This window comes from Bos javanicus, chromosome 5, assembly GCF_032452875.1.
Source record: "Bos javanicus breed banteng chromosome 5, ARS-OSU_banteng_1.0, whole genome shotgun sequence".
Lineage (NCBI taxonomy): Eukaryota > Metazoa > Chordata > Mammalia > Artiodactyla > Bovidae > Bos > Bos javanicus.
This window is the reverse complement of record NC_083872.1, coordinates 12,960,251-12,980,142: the sequence shown is the minus strand read 5'-3', so window position 1 is coordinate 12,980,142 and position 19,892 is coordinate 12,960,251. Positions and strand designations below refer to the sequence as shown.

At 36.0% G+C, this 19,892-nt stretch overlaps 1 protein-coding gene across 2 annotated transcripts in view; it reads right to left on the bottom strand.

Moving 5' to 3' along the window:
* Positions 1-19,892, bottom strand: part of TMTC2 (transmembrane O-mannosyltransferase targeting cadherins 2) — a 414,333-nt gene that overhangs the window by 160,310 nt on the left and 234,131 nt on the right. For both annotated transcript variants that reach the window (XM_061415655.1, XM_061415657.1), the window contains one exon: positions 15,543-15,657. In XM_061415655.1, coding sequence (XP_061271639.1) covers positions 15,543-15,657 — 115 coding nt within the window. The remainder of the gene's footprint in view (positions 1-15,542; positions 15,658-19,892) is intronic.

Sequence of the window (19,892 nt, the reverse complement as noted above, 5' to 3'; positions counted from 1 at the left end):
TCTACAGTACATGATCTTTGGCCATTTTCTCCCTTCTTGCTGTCCTATACTTCAGCTTCAATGGCATCAAACACCCTAGGTTTCTCTCTTTTTCTTTGAGCACACTTTATGGTTCCACTTTCAATACCAAGCTCCTTTAATATTGATGTTACCCAGGATTCCATCCATGGTCCTTCTTTCCTTTATCCATATATATACATACATTACACATACATACACACACACAAACACACACACACACCCTCCCCAATTATTTATAGTTAGTTTCAACTCACACACTTGTATAATTACTCCTAAACCTATATCCTCTACCTCAGAATGCTCTCATGAGTAGTAGAAACACATTCTAGCTGCCTAGTGGATGCCCAACAGTCATCTGAAACTTACACAGTCAATTCTGTACAATTTTCCTCCTAAATGAATTTCTTCGTTTGTCTTTATAGTTTGACTCCTCTTGTCTTTCTCTTTATTATTCTTCCTTTTGCTCCAAGCTGAGCTGTCTTTGCCTTTTCATAATAATACAAGCATCTCTTGTTTATAAGAGATGTTGCTTTATTAACATATTTTTAAATCCAAACTTCAAGCTACTTGAGGACAGAAACTATACTCTGTCAGTTTATTCTCACCATCCAACATCTATCACTCTGAGGGCTCTAATGTTTGTTGAATGACTGAAACCTTATTTCCAATAAACAAATTGCATATGTGTTCATGCCTATTTGCTGTTGTTGTTCAGTTGCCTAGTGAAAGTTGCTCAGTCATGTCCGACTGTTTGCGACTCCATGGGCTATACAGTCAGTGGAATTCTCCAGGCCAGAATACTGGAGTGGGTAATCTTTCCATTCTCCAGGGGATCTTCCCAAGCCAGGGGGTCTAACCCAGGTCTCCCACATTGCAAGCGGATTCTTTACCAGTTGAGTCACAAGGGAAGCCCAAGAATACTGGAGTGGGTAGGCTATCCCTTCTCCAGCAGATATTCCTGATCAAGGAATCGAACCAGGGTCCCCTGCATTGCAGGCGGATTCTTTACCAACTGAGCTATCAGGGAAGCCCTTCAGTCATTAAGCCATGTTCAACTCTTTGCAACCCCATGGACGGCGGCACAGCAAGCTTCCCTGTCCTTCACTATCTCCCTGAGTTTGCCATCCAAACATTTCATCCTCTGTCACCCCCTTCTCATGCTCTCAATCTTTCCCAACATCAGAGTCTTTTCCAACGAGTCAGTTCTTCACATCAGGTGACCAAATGGAGCTTCGGCTTCTGCATCAGTAATTCCATTGAATATTCAAGGTTGATTTTCTTTAGGATTGACTGGTTTGATCTCCTTGCTGTCCAAGGGACTCTCAAGCATCTTCTCCAGCATCACAGTTCAAAAGCATCAATTCTTCAGTGCTCAGCCTTCTTTATGGTCCAGCTCTCACATCCGTACATGACCACTGAGAAACTCATAGCTTTGACTAGAAGGACCTTTGTCAGCAAAGTGATGTTTCTGCTCTTTAATACATTGTCTAGGTTTCTGATAGCTTTTCTTCCAAAGACTAAATATCTTTTAATTCCGTGGCCACAGTCACCGTCTACAGTGATTTTGGAGCCCAAGAAAATAAAATCTGTCATTGTTTCCACTTTTTCCTTACTTATTTGCCATGAAGTGAAGGGATCAGACACCATCATCTTCATTTTTTGAATGCTGAGTTTTAAGCCAGCTTTTCACTCTCCTCTTTCACCTTCATCAGGAGATTCTTTAGCTCCTCTAGGCTTTCCTGATAGCTCCTCCAAAGCAGGAGACCCCAGTTTGATTCCTGGGTTGGGAAGATCCCCTGGAGTAGGGAAAAGCTACCCACTCCATTATTCTTGGGCTTAGCTGGTTAAGAATCCGCCTGCAATGTGGGAGACCTTGGTTTGATCCCTGGGTTGGGACGATCCCCTGGAGAAGGAAAAGGCTACCCACTCCAGCATTCTGGCCTGGAGAATTCCATGGAGTGTATAGTCCATGGTGTGGCAGAGAGTTGGACACAACTAAGCAACTTTCACTTTTCCTTTCTGCCATTGAAGTGGTTCATGTCTATAAACATACTCAAAATATAATCCATATTAATCAAACTTTATAATTTGTCAGTACATCTCATAAAAGTGTGAAAATTAGTGATGTTTGACATAGGTATTACAAGCATTGGGGATTTTAGAGTGGCAAGAAAATAGATTTTACCTTGAAAGCTAAACTGTAAAATCAAGCCACAATGATTCAGAGAAATGGTATTCAAAAATGAACTGTGGGGAAAAAAAAAATAAGATGGCTCTGAAGTTAGCAGGTATGAAGTGATAACCTGTTTAACTGTATTAACACAACTGAATTCAATACAAAATTCTGCATGTAAGAAAGGTAGTGTGACTTAGAAAAAAGGTCTGTAAGTGTGATTTACAGAGGTAAATGCCAATAGCACTTATTCCAGCACTTTCCAAGGAAGGAGGAACTTCAGTCAAGAGGTTTCATAGCATCAAGCTGTCCTGGACTAATATCATTATAATTCATCCAATATTCTTTTGCCTGATACTCTTATATACTGAAAATTTTTAATACTTGGATAGATATGCTTACCAAATAAACTAATGATTCCCATGATGATTTGACTGGACTCTGAGTGAGGCTTTCCTGGTGGCTCAGATGGTAAGGAATCTGCCTGCAATGAAGGAGACCTGTGTTCAATCCCTGGGTCAGGACTATACCCTGGAGAAGGGAATGGCTACCATTACAGTATTCTTGCCTGGAGAATTCCATGGAAAGAGGAGCCTAGGGGGCTACAGTTCATGGTGTCTCAAAGAGTTGGACACGACTGAGCGACTGAGTCTTTCTAGCTTCTGTGACAATACAGTGGGGGAAATCCCACCAAAACACTACTTCTACAGGATAACTCTGTCAAACTTCTGTGTGTTTTTATTACACAAGTAGGTTTCTCTGGGACTGATCACCCCAGGCAACTAAGTATCCCAGGCACCTGACCTGATAGCTTCTTCCTGAAAACCACTTGCAAAAACCCACTAGATACTTTGAAAGCTGTAAAATGAGCTTTCATTTAACCTATAATTTGTACTTTGAATAATCACATATGATGTTTTACACTATAAAACCTGCAATGAAAAATTCTTCATTGTGTGTCTTTTTTAATCTGTCTGTATGTATTATAATTTAGCTTCTCCATTAAATTATTTCTGACTTCTTCTTTACCATCCTACAGACATCTAGGCCATCATATATTTATTCTCTTGTGTTAATCTATCCTGCCATCTTGACAAGACAGAAGACTTGGACAAATTTCTTGAATGTAGTATACAGCATTCTACATTCTATAGCATATAGTATAGTATCCAAAACTCAAGTGGATAATTTAATGCTAAAATATACTCAAGAATTTACATGCACAAATGCATATAAATGGTTGATGAAATCATCAAGCGTGGTTAATTTGCCCTAATTTCAAATAATTACTAATTTTTATTTTGAAAATATTTTCAATAAAGGCGACACTGATATCCTTAGTTGATCCACTTTTCCTGTAGGGATGGTTAATGCTATAGGAATTCTACAAATTAGAATTGAAAATTACTGAAAGATATATTTAAACAATGTATTTCTATAAATAAAAATCAATTGTATAGCCACTTACACATCTCAAGTGGGATTTTAAACAGATTATTTCTATTTTAGGAACCATGAAACATCATCACAGTTTTAATAAATCAGAATAGAAGTAAATGCTTTATTATTTACTATTTGAGTTTTTCTGATTAACAAAGATATCAGAATTTGTTGTGCTGAAACATCCCTTGGCTGGTTATCCAATTATATAATTATTTTCTCTTATTAATTCTAAAAAAAGTTTTTTGTTTTTTTTTTTTCAATATGTTTGTTATAAAGAAAATGTTTTGGGTTTGGTGGGAGAAAGGAAATGAGAAGTCAGATCTTGACATCAGATGATATATTCCAGAATCTTTATCCCACCTCAGTATGTATACAATAACCATGTTACCTGTGAGGTAATTTTACTACTCTTACATTTTCTGGACATGGCTTTTTCATAGGTACACATAATGGAAAATGTAGTGGAATAAATCAATACGAAGCATCCAACGGGGACATGACTAGTAACATGAGTTGGAAAAGAAGGGAACTGACTAGATATACTTGGCAAACCTGAGACTGTTTTCTAGCAAACTTGCATTTTGTTAGTTTATTTTCAGTCAGTGAATTCACTAATCAACTTATTTAATAGTTTATTAACTCATTAATTAATCCATATATACATACTTTAAATCATTCATTAGATTCTTAATCACCATGGATTAGTGCACAATTTAAAGCTCATGTGCTTGGCATGGTGCTTGGTACTGGGGATGGAATAAATATCCCCTGGCCTTACAGAGATTGCACTGTAACTAACAAAAGCATGGTATCATATATGTAAATGTGCGTGTGTGCATGCTAAGTTGCTTCGATCATATCCGATTCTTTGCAACCCTATGGGCTGTAGTCCGCTAGGCTCCTCTGTCCACGAGATTCTCCAGGTAAGAATATTTGAATGGACTGCCATTTCCTCCTCCAGGGGATCTTTTTGCATTGGAAGGTGGGTTCTTTACCACTAGCACCACCTAGGAAGCCCAATATGTAAATATGATCCATACTAAAAAGAAACAAGTATTAGTTGCTGTGGTAACATCTGGGACCAACTATCCATATTCCAATTCCGGTAATAAGAAAAGTATCAAGAAATCTTCCCTGAGAAGTACACAGGTATGTAAAAGTATGAGGCCAGGCAAAAAGGATGGGGAGTAGGGTATAAAGAGGTCATAAGAGGAGAAAACAGAGAATGCTGCAGGCAAAACAAATAGTATGTGCAAAGGCCTCCCGGCAAATAAGAATGTAACATTTGGGAAAAATCCAAGAAAGAACTTTCAACTAAAACCCAGACATATGATAGAGCAACAACAAAATTTGGAGTCAGTTATCTTTAGAAAAAAGTAAAACCTAAATAATCAGAACAACCAGTTTAAACTGTAATGAGTGGGAATAAAATAATATAATTCACATTAGCAGAAATACTTTTTAGAAAAAAATTAGAATAAATCATCAACAAACATGTGAGACTTTCCCAAACACAATACTTTAAATATGGGAAATTTAAAATTTGAAATAAATACAGAAATACATTTATCTGGAAGGGATACTTCAAGAGTAGAACAATCTCAGTTTACCTCCCTTGAACATATAGTCACTGGAAAATCAACTAAAAGCACAAATGGACTTCTAATTCAATTTAACAAGGCTGTGATAAGTTCCTATTAAAAAAAAAAAACACAGGAATAATCAAGAAGTGCTTGAAGATAAATAACAAGAATGGGAGACTTACCTTTTAAAATATAAAATATACCAGAAGTTATATTAAATAAAACAATCTGTTCTTGGTGTAGGTTATCAAAAGACCAAAATAAAGCCCATAATAACCTTTTGTTTACATATAATTTAGCCTATGTGAGAAGCAGTTAATAAATTATTATGGGGACATTATGTTTCATTTTGGGGGGGGAAATCACCTTAATACAAAACATATATTCAGGGTAGACTAAGTAGCTGAAGAAACAAATAATTCTAAAAACATTTAAAAATGGACAATAACTTTTAAAAATATTAGCCTATGACTGGTCTTCATAGAGACAAAATGCAGAGGCTTTAAAGGAAAGGATCTATGGATTTTATTTATATATATATATATATAGAGAGAGAGAGAGAGAGAGAGAGAGAGAGACTCAAGTTATGTACAATAGATTATCATAAGAAAATTAAAAATACAAGCAAAAACTAGGAGAAAATATCTGCAGAACAAACATTTGTGTTATACATATAAGTGCAACGGAGGGGCCTATTTTTACCTTAAATCTTATAAATCAACAAGAAAAACATCTCAGTAAAGAATTAGGTAAATGAAAAAAAAAAAAAAAAGAATTAGGTAAATGGCTGAGAATTAGGTATGCCTGAGTCCCTTCGCTATTCACCTTAAACTACCACATTTTTAATCAGCTATACTCCAATACAAAACATTTTTGATGTTAAAAAAAAGAACCAGGTAAGAAACCTGAATAATTAATTTCCAGAAAAATTACTAACAGCTAATAAACAATACAAACTTCACTGGTAATTAGGGAAATGAAGAATTAAGCAACACAGTCTTGAAACCATCGTACTGGACATCTATTAATGCTGTCTATGTAACAGACCCAATTGAAACAATATAATCAGAGGCAGTAATGAAAATTATGACACATCTGTACATATACTCAGGAGTAAAAAGTCACTGGTTATGCACATATGCAGGGGAAAAGTTAAAATTATGCTTGTATAATTACATGTTATAACTACATATAGAAAAAGGTAAAAAGATATGTACTAGAGAAGGAGATAAGATGTGTAAGGAATGCAATAATAACTTTTATATTTTACTCATATTTTTCAGTAGTGTTTCAGTGTTCTGCAACATACTGTATTCAAGTACAAATGAAGTGGTAAAATAATCAATTAAAACAAAATCAAAGTATATAATAAGTGTTAGGTTTTGTTCTTCCCATGTGAAGTAGGCAAGTACCTGCAAGCTGTTTCACCTTCTTCCAGGAATCACTAAAGAGCCTGACGAGTCATGTATCCAGAGCTCTGATGACTCCAAGCCACTGGAATATGACCAAAGTCTCTCAGTCCCATTCATCTGATATTAAATATGGCAAGCACTTCCTGGCATTCCTGTTTGATAGCCTCTCCTGAATTCTGTTTTGCGAGACCTGTCGACCTCCCTGGTATTCTCTGCGCACCTCCCTCCATTCCTTACATGTACATATATATGGAAATTGGCAGGAAACCTTGTCCTGAACTCTAGCCATTTGGCCAAGTGTTATGCCCCGCCTCATTTCTACAGATCCCACTTTCATAGGATTCTCATGCCTTATTTTCAATGAGGATTCAAGGGATGACTCAACCCCATTATCAGGTAGTCTTACCAGCACAGCTCAGCTGGTAAAGAACTGGCCTGCAATGCAGGAGTCCCTGGTTCAATTCCTGGCTCAGGAAGGTCCCTGGAGAAGGGATAGGCTACCCACTCCAGTGCCTTGGGCTTCCCTAGTCAATCAGCTGTTAAAGAATCCACCTGCAATGTGGGAGACCTGGGTTCAATCCCTGGATTGGGAAGATCCCCTGGAGAAGGGAACGGCTACCCACTCCATATTCTGGCCTGAAGAATCCCATGGACTGTATAATCCGTGAGGTTGCAAAGAGACATGACTGAGCAACTTTCACTTTTTCACTTTACTTCCCCCCTCATTTCTACAGATCTCACTTTCATAGCCTTCTCACGCCTTATTTTCAATGAGGATTCAAGGAATGGCTCAACCCCATTATCAGGTAGTCTCACCACTTTCATTTTGTAATCTCTTATCTTTCTAACCTCTCAAGGGTCCTCAAAACCTGACCCTGAACAAACAAACAAATCTCTCATTAGAACTGTACCTATGGTGACAACTCTGCACCCCACATTTCCCTCATTGCTCTATCCTCCTAAATTAATTCCTCTGAAGACAGAGCTCTTGGCATCATGAGATATATAAATGTGTTCTATGTAAATTTTTAGATTTGTTAAGGAGTCTTTCCCTTAACCCCTCTCTCCCATTAAAAACTCATGTGCTTGGCATTGTGCTTGACACTGGGGACACAATCTGTCACTCTGCCTCAAAATAAAGCTCCCAACAGGCAGCTATCACGGATTGAATTATCTCTCTCCTAAAAAAGATGTGTTGAAGTTGTAACTTTCAATACCTCATTTGGAAAAAGGGTCACTGCAGATGTGATGTGATAACAAGAGTGAGCCCCTAATCTGACTGGTATCCTTATAAGTGGATGCAAAGGCAAAGTCACACAGGGAGATCATCATGTGATGACAAAGGCAGAGATTGGAGTCATGCAGCTGTGAGCCAGGGAAATCCAAAGAATCCCAGCAAACCACAGGAAAGAGGGAAGGAAGGATTCCCTTAATGGTTTCAGAGGGACCATGCCCCGTGGACAGCTTCACTTTGTACTGCTAGCCTCCAGAACTGGGCCACAATACATTTCTATTATTTTAAACCACTTAATTTGCAGTACTTCATTGTGGCAGCCCTGGGAAACTAACACAGGAATCAACCCTAACATAAATGTATTTGTTTCTGAAACTTTAAGAAAATACAACTCTAGACACCTTATTCAAGAAGGCTCTTGTTGTCCAGAATTGTTCAGTGACAATGATCAAAACAATCATTCAAAGAACCACAAATGCAGCTATCTAATATCCATTGCTAACCTTATCACTTCTAGTAATAAACGTAACCTCTGCTCTGATAAGAATTTCATAAATCATTTGTAAAATCAGCAAACACAGTTAGAACTTCTGTAGATATGGAGAGATGTAATGACCAATAAGAAACTGCCACTACCTCAAGAAGCTGAATTTGAATCGTAATGACCATTGTATTTCAATATAAAATACGGTTTTTCTATAACTTCAGACAGATAATCATTATGTTGCAGAAGTATTTATTTATTCCTAGTTTATGTCTTGTTCACTGAGGCAGATGTTGATCAAAACCTTTCCTAGCACTTCTAGAGATGATCATAATTTTTTGCCTCTTCTGACTTTTTAAAGAGCATAGCAATTGAATTGTGGTATTGAATACTCCACCATAAATCATAGAATAAATCCCATTTGAAAGTGGTGTTGTAATCTTTAATATGCTACTGCATCTATTATATTAATTTTAGGGTATGTTTACATGTATATTGTACTGATGTGCTCAGTCATGGCTGACTCTTTGCAACCCCAAGGACTATAGCCCACCAGGCTCCTCTGTCCACGGAATTTTCCAGGCCAGAATACTGGAGTAGGTTGTCATTTACATGTATTTCATAAGTCTAAGTGGCCTGTTGTGATTCTGTTATTTGTTCTTGCTTGTTTGCTTCTTGTTTTTGAGTTTCATTGTCATTATTCTCTTCTGTTTTTTGGTTTTCAATTACATCAGACTTCTTACTATCCATTTTATCTAGCTTCACAAAAAAAACTGAAAAGCATAACTAGTGCAACAAATACTATTTGATTAAAGATTTGATAGAACTTATTCATGAAATGCCTTAACTTGATTCCTTGGGGGAGAAAATTCTTCAATGTGGTTTTCAAATTTTTCCAAGGTTTTGATTCAGATTGTCTACTTCTTCTTGGGCTAATGTTAAACATTTATATGTTCCCAGAACAGTATCCATATTACTAAGATGTTAATAAATATAACTAACATTGTTATTTTAAGCTTCCATATATGTGAATACAGGCCCATTCTCATTCTCAATATTGTATATTTGAGATTTTGTATTTTGTACATGATCTTTGCCATAAATTGTTGATCCTTTAATAGAATAGCTCTTACACTTATTCATTACTTCCCATTTTTTCTCCATATTCTACTTTATTAAAATTTTCTATTTTTAGTTCTCTTAAGTTTATTATTAGTTAATTATATTACTCCTTTCCTAGCTTTTCAGATTAGATGATTACTTACATTTTTATAGAACCAAAATGACAGCTAATTTATGGTGGCAAAATCTCTATTATCCACAGAAATAATCCCCTCTGTTATGCAAGATAATCAAGAATTGATTAAACCACATTAAATTTATTATCTGCATTCTGAAATCTGGTGCCTAATGAAATATTCAGTGTTCTATTGAATTCCCTGTTTAGGTAGCAATTGGAACAGAATGACTGGGATAAATCTATAACAATGAAAGGACACTGAGTATTTTTCAGATGAGAAATCAATTATATTTCTGATGGCAGTGGGCAGTGTAGTTAAAAGGTTGAAAGTCGGCTGTGCATTTGTAAGATCTGACAGTGTAAATCACTGAGCAATGGTCCATCGACTTATCCCTGAAAATTTATTACACCTGAAAAGATAAATGAATATCATACGGCAGATCTGTTAAACGGGCCTTAAAACAACTTGTGGGAACTACTGAATTTTACTAAATTTGACAATATGAATAAAACACTAAATACAGGCTATGCAATAAATGTAACACATCTATTGAGATTAACAGTAGAATTGTTAGGAAGTAGGCAAAATGGTTAAGGGCGTCAAAAGGTGCAAATTTGAGTAATAAGATAAGTAAGTCCTGGAGATACAATGAACACATGGCAAAGTGACTAGTTAATAACATTATATCATATATTTAAAAGTTGCTAAGAGAGAGATGTTAAATAAAAGTTCTCATCACAATACAAAAAAAATTTGTAACAGTGTATGGTGACAGATGCTAACTCAATTTCCTATAGTAGTCATTTTGCAATATAAATAAATATTGAGTCATTGTACATCTGAAACTAATAAAATCTTACATGTCAATTATACCTGAACACAAAAAGGTACTACTAAGTACTGTTTTAAATTTTACATTATATGACTATAATCTGTAACATGGATTGAAGTGATAACAAAATGTGATAATGTTTAGGCAATTAAAAACAGTTTCTATAGTACTTTCTCAAAGGCAACTTAGCTCAGATGTACAAACCCATGATGTTTTTAACAAAATAGTATAGCCTGAGTTTAGTAAACTAAGGAACTATCATAAAAAAATTTAACTTATTTTTTGTTAGATGTAATTCCAAGTATTTTATTTCTACATGAAAGGTGTTTTGAACTATTTTCCTGAATTTGAAAGCTGTATACTGAAATTTTTCTTCTGTCAAAATCTTGGTTTATTTCTGCCAGCTAGGGCAGAATACTATTGTTGCAGCCTTGTAGAGTCAGAACATCTTAAGTTCAAATATTGCCCCCTCTACCGTGTGTGCGATCTTACACAAATTATCTGAGTTTCATTTTCTTTTTTGTGCAGACATCAAGTGAAGATAAAATGTAATAACATATATAAGCAACTAACAAGAGTAGTTAGGACATAAATATAATTCAAGTAACTATTGCCAAAGAAAAAATTTAAAATTATCCTATCATGAGAGTTGCACTATAAAGAAAACTGAATGCTGAAGAATTGATGGTTTTGAACTGTGGTGTTAGAGAAAACTCTTGGGAGTTCCTTGGACTGCAAGGAGATCCTGCCAGTCCATCCTAAAGGAAATCAGTCCTGAATATTCATTGGAAGGATTGATGATGAAGCTGAAACTCCAATACTTTGGCCACGTGATGCAAAGAATTGACTTATTGGAAAAGACCCTGATGCTGGGCAAGACTGAAGGCGGGAGGAGAAGGGGATGACAGAGGATGAGATGGTTGTATGGCATCACTGACTCAATGGACATAAGTTTGAGTAAGCTCCAGGAGTTGGTGATGGACAGGGAGGCCTGGTATGCTGCAGTCCATGGGGGCTGCAAAGAGTCAGAGATGACTGAGTGACTGAACTGAACTGACTGAACTGAAAGCTATACATATGCACTGCTTGGATATAAATTGGTATTAATTAATCTTGTATAAAAGAAGTCCTCAAAGTTTTAACATCTTTTAATGCAATGCTTCCTAAACTTTAGATATAACCACTTATCATTTATACTATTTCTTAATAGTTTTCCAAATCATTCTTTTTTTCTCTCTTTTCTCTCCTAGAACAGTATTTGGTTGTGCTAGTTATATTTTTAAAATATAAACATAAAAATAAAACTATAGGAATTAATTTAAAGACTATCTCTGGCTTCTTAGAATATCCTGAGTCTGGTCAGTGGTGGCATATCTGTCTTTAGAAATTATTGTTTTGAAGTTACAAAATGAAGTATGTTTCCAAGTTATATTCCAAATAAAAATTTCCAGCAATATGATTTTTTCTACAATTTACAAAGCAGATTTATGAACATTGAATATGTTTTTAAAAAAACTTAGGTTACTTATTTAAAGGAAAGTAGAAGACCTAATAGTAGCTTATGATTCTCAACAGCCTTTATGGCTCGGTGATAGAGAATCTCAGTGGTAGAGAATCTGCCTTGCAAGGCAAGAGACACAAGTTTGATTCCTCGTCTGGGAGGATCCCACATATCTCAGAGCAACTAAGACTGTGCACCACAACTACTGAGCCTGTGCTTTAGAGTCCAGAAGCCGCAACTACTGAAGCCTGTGAGACCTAGAGCCCATGCTCCCCAACGAGAGGAGCCACTACGAGAAGTCCTCGCACTGCAACCGGAGAGTAGCCCTCACTCGCTTCAACTAGAGAAAAGCCTGTGCAGCAATGAAAACCCAGCACAAATATAAATAAATAATACTATAAAATCCATTGATAAATAAGAGCATTTCATGTTAACTACTATAACAGCTTCATTAGTTTCAGATTTTGGTCATAAAGCATCTTTAAGAGACTTAACTGATAATATGAAATGTGATTAACAACTGCTGCTACCACAAAGGAATGTTATTGGGCTAAACTGAGCAAAGTAAACTCCTTTACATTCAGGATTTGCAATAGAACAAGAATTATGTCTGTATATTAGAGAAAGTTATGTGATATAGCATATATATCTCAAAAAATGTTTTTTTATTTGTCAAATAGTCCTTAAATTGTCCAGGAGAAAACCTTAACTACATAAAAAAACAGAAAAAAAAAAAAAAGATTGCTCCTAAGTATACATGATGCCAAGCATATTTATGATATTATGGGTTGCAAAATATCTATCGATGTATTTTATTACTATTTAATTAAAAATCATTGAAGGATTCACCTATTTTGAAACATAATTATGTATCAGAATTCTGTGAACCACATGGGTTATGTAACACAACGTATCAAAAATCATTGCCACGTTTTCTTGTGGAATTGCCTGTTCATTTGAGGTAACAGTTAAGTGTTGTTAAAGAAACTTGTCATATTAGAAATATTACTTTGACACTATTTATGCCATATCCCATTTCCTACAAATGGTGAGGTGGGGGAACCCAATCTTGTTAACAACCACTCCTCCAGCAGGAATTTTCATTAGGGTTCAGGGAGGTTTATCTATTTGTTTTCACAGTTTATATATGTATCCACAGAGTGAGCTATAAAATGCAGTTCTTAAATTATATCTAAAGTATATTCATCTAATTGAGTAAATTTTCTTTTTCTTTCAACCCTTGCTCAACAAACATCACCAAAAGATAGTTAACTTTTTAACCAATGGCTGCAGATGAGAAAAACAAGTTCAGAGACGAAATGCCAGCTGTTCAGCTTTTCCCCCCGAAAATGCATAGAAATAGGCACAAGAAGCAAAGTGGCCATATGTGACCCAAATTGCAAGGCAAAAGGTCCCTCTGACAATATTATTTTCAGAGGCAAAAGTAAATAAACATTTGTATAAATTTATTAAACAGATAAGGTTTTTTTATTAAATAATAAAGTATGAAATTATGAATTTATTATTTATTATGAATAATAAACTATGAAATTAAAAGACGCTTACTCCTTGGAAGGAAAGTTATGACCAACCTAGACAGCATATTAAAAAGCAGAGACATTACTTTGTCAACAAAGGTCCGTTTAGTCAAGGCTATGGTTTTTCCAGTAGTCATGTATGGATGTGGGAGTTGGACTACAAAGACAGCTGAACACTGAAGAATTGATGCTTTTGAACTGTGGTGTTGGAGAAGACTTGTGAGAGTCACTTGGACTATAAGGAGATCCAACCAGTCCGTCCTAAAGGAAATCAATCCTGGGTGTTCATTGGAAGGACTGATGTTGAAGCTGAAACTCCAATGTTTTGGCCACCAGAGCTGACTCATTTGAAAAGATCCTGATGCTGGGAAAGATTGAGGGAAGGAGAAGGGAATGACAGAGGATAAGATGGTTGGACGGCATCACCTACTCAATGGACATGAGTTTGGGTAAACTCTGGGAGTTGGTGATGGATAGGAAGGCCTGGAATACTGCAATTCATGGGGTCGCAAAGAATCGGACACGACTGAGCAACTGAACTGAAACTATGAATAATATGGTATCGTCATATTATTTAGATGAAGAAGACATGGGGGGAGCTTTGCTAGAGAATCTAGATACATCCATTCACAAAAAGAAAAAGATGCAATCTCAAATTATTTCAGGGAAATGATGGTTTTATACACACACACAGACACACATATATATTATGTATATGATAAAGTATAAAACAGCAGAGATCTTGTAAATATCAGGGGCTGTATAAACTGGAGAGGGAGTGGTCCACTTGAAGGCACAATTTAAAAAGAGAAAATTGAACTCTGCAGGTCAACACAAAACACACATTGATCTAATTTAGACTTCAGGCCACAAGACTGAGACCCCAGGTTTAAAGTCTAGGAGGTAAATATACAAACAGGAAGTTAAACAGAGCTCATCTTGTCTGCTTTCCCTTAAAATATCTTGATTTTGGTTTGTTTTTTTTTTCTTCCTGAATTAAAAAAAAAAATATATGTGCTTGAGATTTAGCCATATTAAAAAATGAAGTTGGAAAATTAATTTAATACTATGGATATTGCATTGCAGTCATTAAACACAAGCAGTAGACATCTTATGATGCCTGTTCCCTTTCTACAGGGAACTGGTCCTCCGCCCTTCTCCCTTCTACTCCAATCCTGGAGCCACTGTCAGTGGGGGTCTGTTTCAAGAATGCAGGACCCTTTTCAGGATTAATAGACACACCAAGACAACTCCTTCAGAGCCTAAGAACACTCTATATGCATAGAGGTGTAGGAGTCATCTCATTAACATAGACAGAGTACCAGAAAAAGCAGTAAACCCTGAGGAAACAAAAAATACAAAATAGAGACAAATACTCAAAACATAATAAAGTATCTGGATCTATTTATGCCTTCATCTAGTCAACCCCAGGAAATTTTCAATTATGGGGGCTAATAAATTCTCTTTTGTGTTTAAGCAAGTTTAGGCTAAGGTTCTATTACTTATAAACAAAAAAGTATCCAATACAAGAGACAGAAAAGGATTTCAGTTTAACTTGCATTTATCCACTCACATCTAACTGCACCCCCTGGACTTTCCATTCAAAGAACAGAAGAGCATTTTCCCCCAGTGATTTTTCTAACCTAACATACACAGGCATTCCAAATTATCCCATTATTCCAACCTAATCATCTCTACCTTTGAAGGACAGGGTGGAAAAAGAAAAATATTATCTTATTAACTTCCCAATTTCAGTACATACTTTCCATACATACTTTGACACCAGTGATTCTTTAACAGAGAATAAAATATACCATTAAAAAATCAAGATATCAATTATATAGAGCAGCATGCATAGCAGTCTTATTTTATGAACCCGAATACACATGAATATCAATGATGTGACCCAAAACAAAGAGTTGTAATACAAATACCATCCATTTGCTAGCGTCAGAAGCATGATTCATGAAAAGACTTTCAGAATATTAGCTATCATCATATCCATTTCCAGCAGTGAAAACAATAGCCTTGCTCATCATGTTTCAAAGATACCAAACCAGGAAAAGCAATGCATACTCACAAATTATAAAGCATGTCAGCCATGTTGCTTCGGTAATACAAAGCATTTCTATAGGCGCTTTCAGCTTCAGAAATTTTGCTCTGACTCTTGAGAACATTTCCAAGGTTACCCCACGCTGCCAAAAAAAGAAAGAAGTATTCAGACTAGTGTCATTCTGATTATATATGATATACTATCAGGCCGTCAGGAAGTACCACAAGGAGAGAAAAAAAGCCTCATAAAACATTTTTAAGAAAGAAAATTTATTTCCTTTAAACTCAAACTGAGGGATTACATGTGAAAGCCTAAAGGATGATGATTATGTCTCAAAGTAAATATATACACATACAATTCATCATAAGGCCAAGAACGATGTTACCTTAAGATCTCCTACAAAGATGTGAAGCTCTTTCAAATGTCAGAAGAGTTCTTCACGAACTGAAATTGTTGTATACCTACTAAACCAGAAACTGTAAGAAATGATCTTAAAATAAACAAAGGTTTCATTCAAAAACAAAAACACTGATAAATAACAGAAGAATTGGGAATCAAAAAGAAGATAACTAAGATCAAAGATATAAAGAGGCTTAATGGCACCCCACTCCAGTACTTTTGCCTAGAAAATCCCAGGGACGGAGGAGCCTGGTAGGCTGCAGTCCATGGGGTCGCTAGGAGTCAGACACGACTGGGCGACTTCACTTTCACTTTTCACTTTCATGCAATGGAGAAGGAAATGGCAACCCACTCCAGTGTTCTTGCCTGGAGAATCCCAGGGACAGAGGAGCCTAGTGGGCTGCTGTCTATGGGGTCGCACAGAGTCGGACAGGACTAAAGTGATGCAGCAGCAATAGTCATCAGAATATATCAGCAAAACATTATGCTCCTTAAAAGAGTTAAGTATATATGGTTTACTCAGATATAATGTTTTTATATCTTTCCTGCTAATAAATTCACAAGTGGGAAAGTCAGTAAGTTTGTGTCTTCACACATAATCACACTTAAAAACGTACATTTTCACTATCCCCTTTATTTTTCACTCTAAACAATCATGATTTCTCAATATTATAAGATACCCCATCACCAGCTGCCCACAAAGCAAGGCGCTCAAGCAGACCTATTCTTCAAACTTGGATGCTTCTCTTGTCCTTTTTCTTTCCCACAAGGAGATGGGTTGCTGGGCCCTTAAACCAGAGTCCCTCCCAACTAGAAGATGAGGATGAGAAGGCTCATGTGTGTCCAGATCTATTCATCTGGAGAATTACTAGTTCTATATGGAGAATGAAAGGGTTTGAGATACCAATTTTTAATGCATAAAAACGTATAGAATCTTTCGATCCCAAATTTGCTTGTGTGCCCTGTAATTTAACACACTGTGCCTTCATTTACTAATCTGCAACATGGGAGAAAATAATATCTCCTGGGTTTTTTGACAAGGACTAAATGAGTTAGTATATGGAATGTGTTTAAGATAGTGCCAGCCATGTGGCAAACACTCAATAAATGTTTGCTATGATCATTAATATCATTGTAATGGATACTCTTCACAATTTACAGTGTCAAGCATTGCTTACAAAAACAGGATCAAATATAATGCACTTTACATACTTAGTAATATCTACAGAGAATAATAATCTTTCATATTTGGAAAGTCATATTCCTTCTTTGGCTTCTGGTGGAGAACAGAGAAGCACATACTTACCATTATGCAATACCTAATCATGCCACATGTCACACCATATACTTGAAAACTATTGTCTCACTGAGCTCTCAACATAGTACTGTATATGAAAACCCTGTCCACTGCATGAATAAGGAAACAGACTCAGAGACACTAAAGAGCTTGCCAAGTTACTACAGAAGTACGAAAGCAGAGATTTCAATCCAAGGCTTGTTGTTGGTGTTTAGTTGCTAAGTCGTGTCTGACTCCTTTGCAACCCCATGGCTGTAGCCCATGAGGCTCCTCTGTCCATGGGGTTCTCCAGGCAAGAATACCGGAGTGGGTGGCCATTCCCTTCTGCAGGGGATCTTCCCAATCCAGGGATCCAACCAGGGTTTCCTACATTGCAGGCAGATTCTTTACAGTCTGAGCCACCAGGGGAGACATTTAAGAGGATGTTTAATACAAGTCTCTTAGTGTTGGCTGATAGTAGAAAATAATCAACTTATCCATCATGGGAGTATCATGAGAAACTTTATGGATTACTATACAGCAGTGAGAATCAACAAGTTCCGTGTAAATATTTTAACAGGAATAGACCTTGAAAAAGCCGAAAAATATTCAAAATACCTAATGCATTCTGTCACATTACTTAAAAATATTAAAAACTCATTCCTACCCAAAGTACCATTATATACTTTACAAGGATACATTATAAATCTAAGGACAGAAATCAATTACATTAGGATAGTTGCCTATGATGCAAAGGGACATTTAAGCTAGGAACAGAGGTAAAAGGGAATAATATATGAATAAAAGAGGACATTTGTAGGGATCATCCTGAAAACTGGCCAGGAACTAAGGAATATAATTGATCTAACTTCTGCAGCTGGGAGAAGAAAAGAGGGACAGAAGGGAGGTGAGGATAAGAGAAAAGGGGAAATGGAAAATTAAGGTCATGCCACACATTCTTTTAAAATAGAGATGGAATTATCCTATATCCTACTTAAGGAATAAAGGGTTTTAACATTCACTAAACCTTTTCTTGTGTTGATGTTAAGACAATTCAAAATGGATGTTTGAGGTTACCTTCAAATTTGCACATGGTCAAGTTTACTTTGGACCAATAGAACTTAAAGATCTTGCATTTTTATGAATATTTAATGTCATTTTACATTTTTAAGCTCATATATGTTACTGATTCATTCATTTCATGCACTAATCTTTAAAACCATTCAGTTTTATTGGAATAAAATCCCTGGAATTCTTACAAGAAATTGTGATTAAAGTCTAAAAAAAAAAGTATCCAGTTTTTTAAAGTGTCTGTATTTTAATAGACAGTGTCCAGATGAATTCAATTCTCACATTAAAACACTGGAGATTATAAAGTACTTATCTGAAATTTTAAAAAACTGTATTTAGTTTATTCTAAAAACTTCATGTAATTTTTGAAAGTTTTTCCCAACAGCGTTTCAAAATATTTAGAGTACTAATTTTATTCCTGTTGTTTGACAAAATGAATATTGTAAGAAGCTGTTCTTGTTGAGGGACTATTGCTCATCTCATGGGCTTAGCTTGAACAACTGCAAACCTAGGTGGAGAAAAAGAGGAGGAAAATGTAAAGGGAGAAGGAGAGGTGGAAAAGAAATAAAAATATATGTATGCTGGGATAAAAACAATAGTGCTTTCATTTATTTAAAGTTTACTATATGCTTGACAGTGTCCAGAATTTATAATAAACTTTAAGGTCCATCACTATACCTATTTCATTGATGTATAAACTAAAGTTAACTCCTTAAAATGCAAAGTTAATGACAAGAGAAAACCAGATCTATTTCCAGATGTCAAAATCTCACCATCTCAATACTGAGTCTAACTACAAAGTCAAATCACATATCATAGTACTCAATATTTACACATATTTAATTGAGGGACTAAAGTATAAAATGGAGCCAAGATTAATTATCCAAATGAGTCATTCCCTCAGAACTGGGACAAAATACTCCAGAAACAACAAACTTTAGTACCCATGGTACCAACAAACTTTAGCTACATGGTACCCATCTTTCGTAATGTATTTTCCACACCACAGAATGTCACATTTTAAATATCACATTTTCTAGAAAATGCAATGGAAAGAGAACATAGTTATATCTATGTAAATAAAGGTTCGTTGCTCAAAGATACTGGAGATTAAGTACATTTATCAAGGACTCCTAAGTACCCTAAAGGTGCCTTATATATGATGGAGATTTAAAAAGCATTGTTTAACAAGCACATGACTTATTTCTTAGGAAAGTGAAAAGTGAAAGTCGCTCAGTCATGTCTGACTCTTTGCGACCCCATGGACTTCTACAGTCCATGGAATTCTCCAAGCCAGAATACTGGACTGGGTAGCCGTTCCCTTCTCCAAGGGATCTTCCCAATACAGGGATCATATCCAGGTCTCCTGCATTGCAGGCAGATTCTTAAGCCACCAGGGAAATTCAAGAATACTGGAGTGGGTAGCCTATCCCTTTTCCAGGGATAGGCTGGAAAAGGGATATCTTCCTGACCCAGGAATTGAACCAGGCTCTCCTGCATAACAGGCAAATTCTTTACCAGCTGAGCTACCAGAGAAGCCTTTATTTATTAGGACTAAGCATATATGATTATATTAAGGAAAGGTGAACTGAAGCTTCAAGGTATCACGGTAAGTTTCAGGGAATCTCATC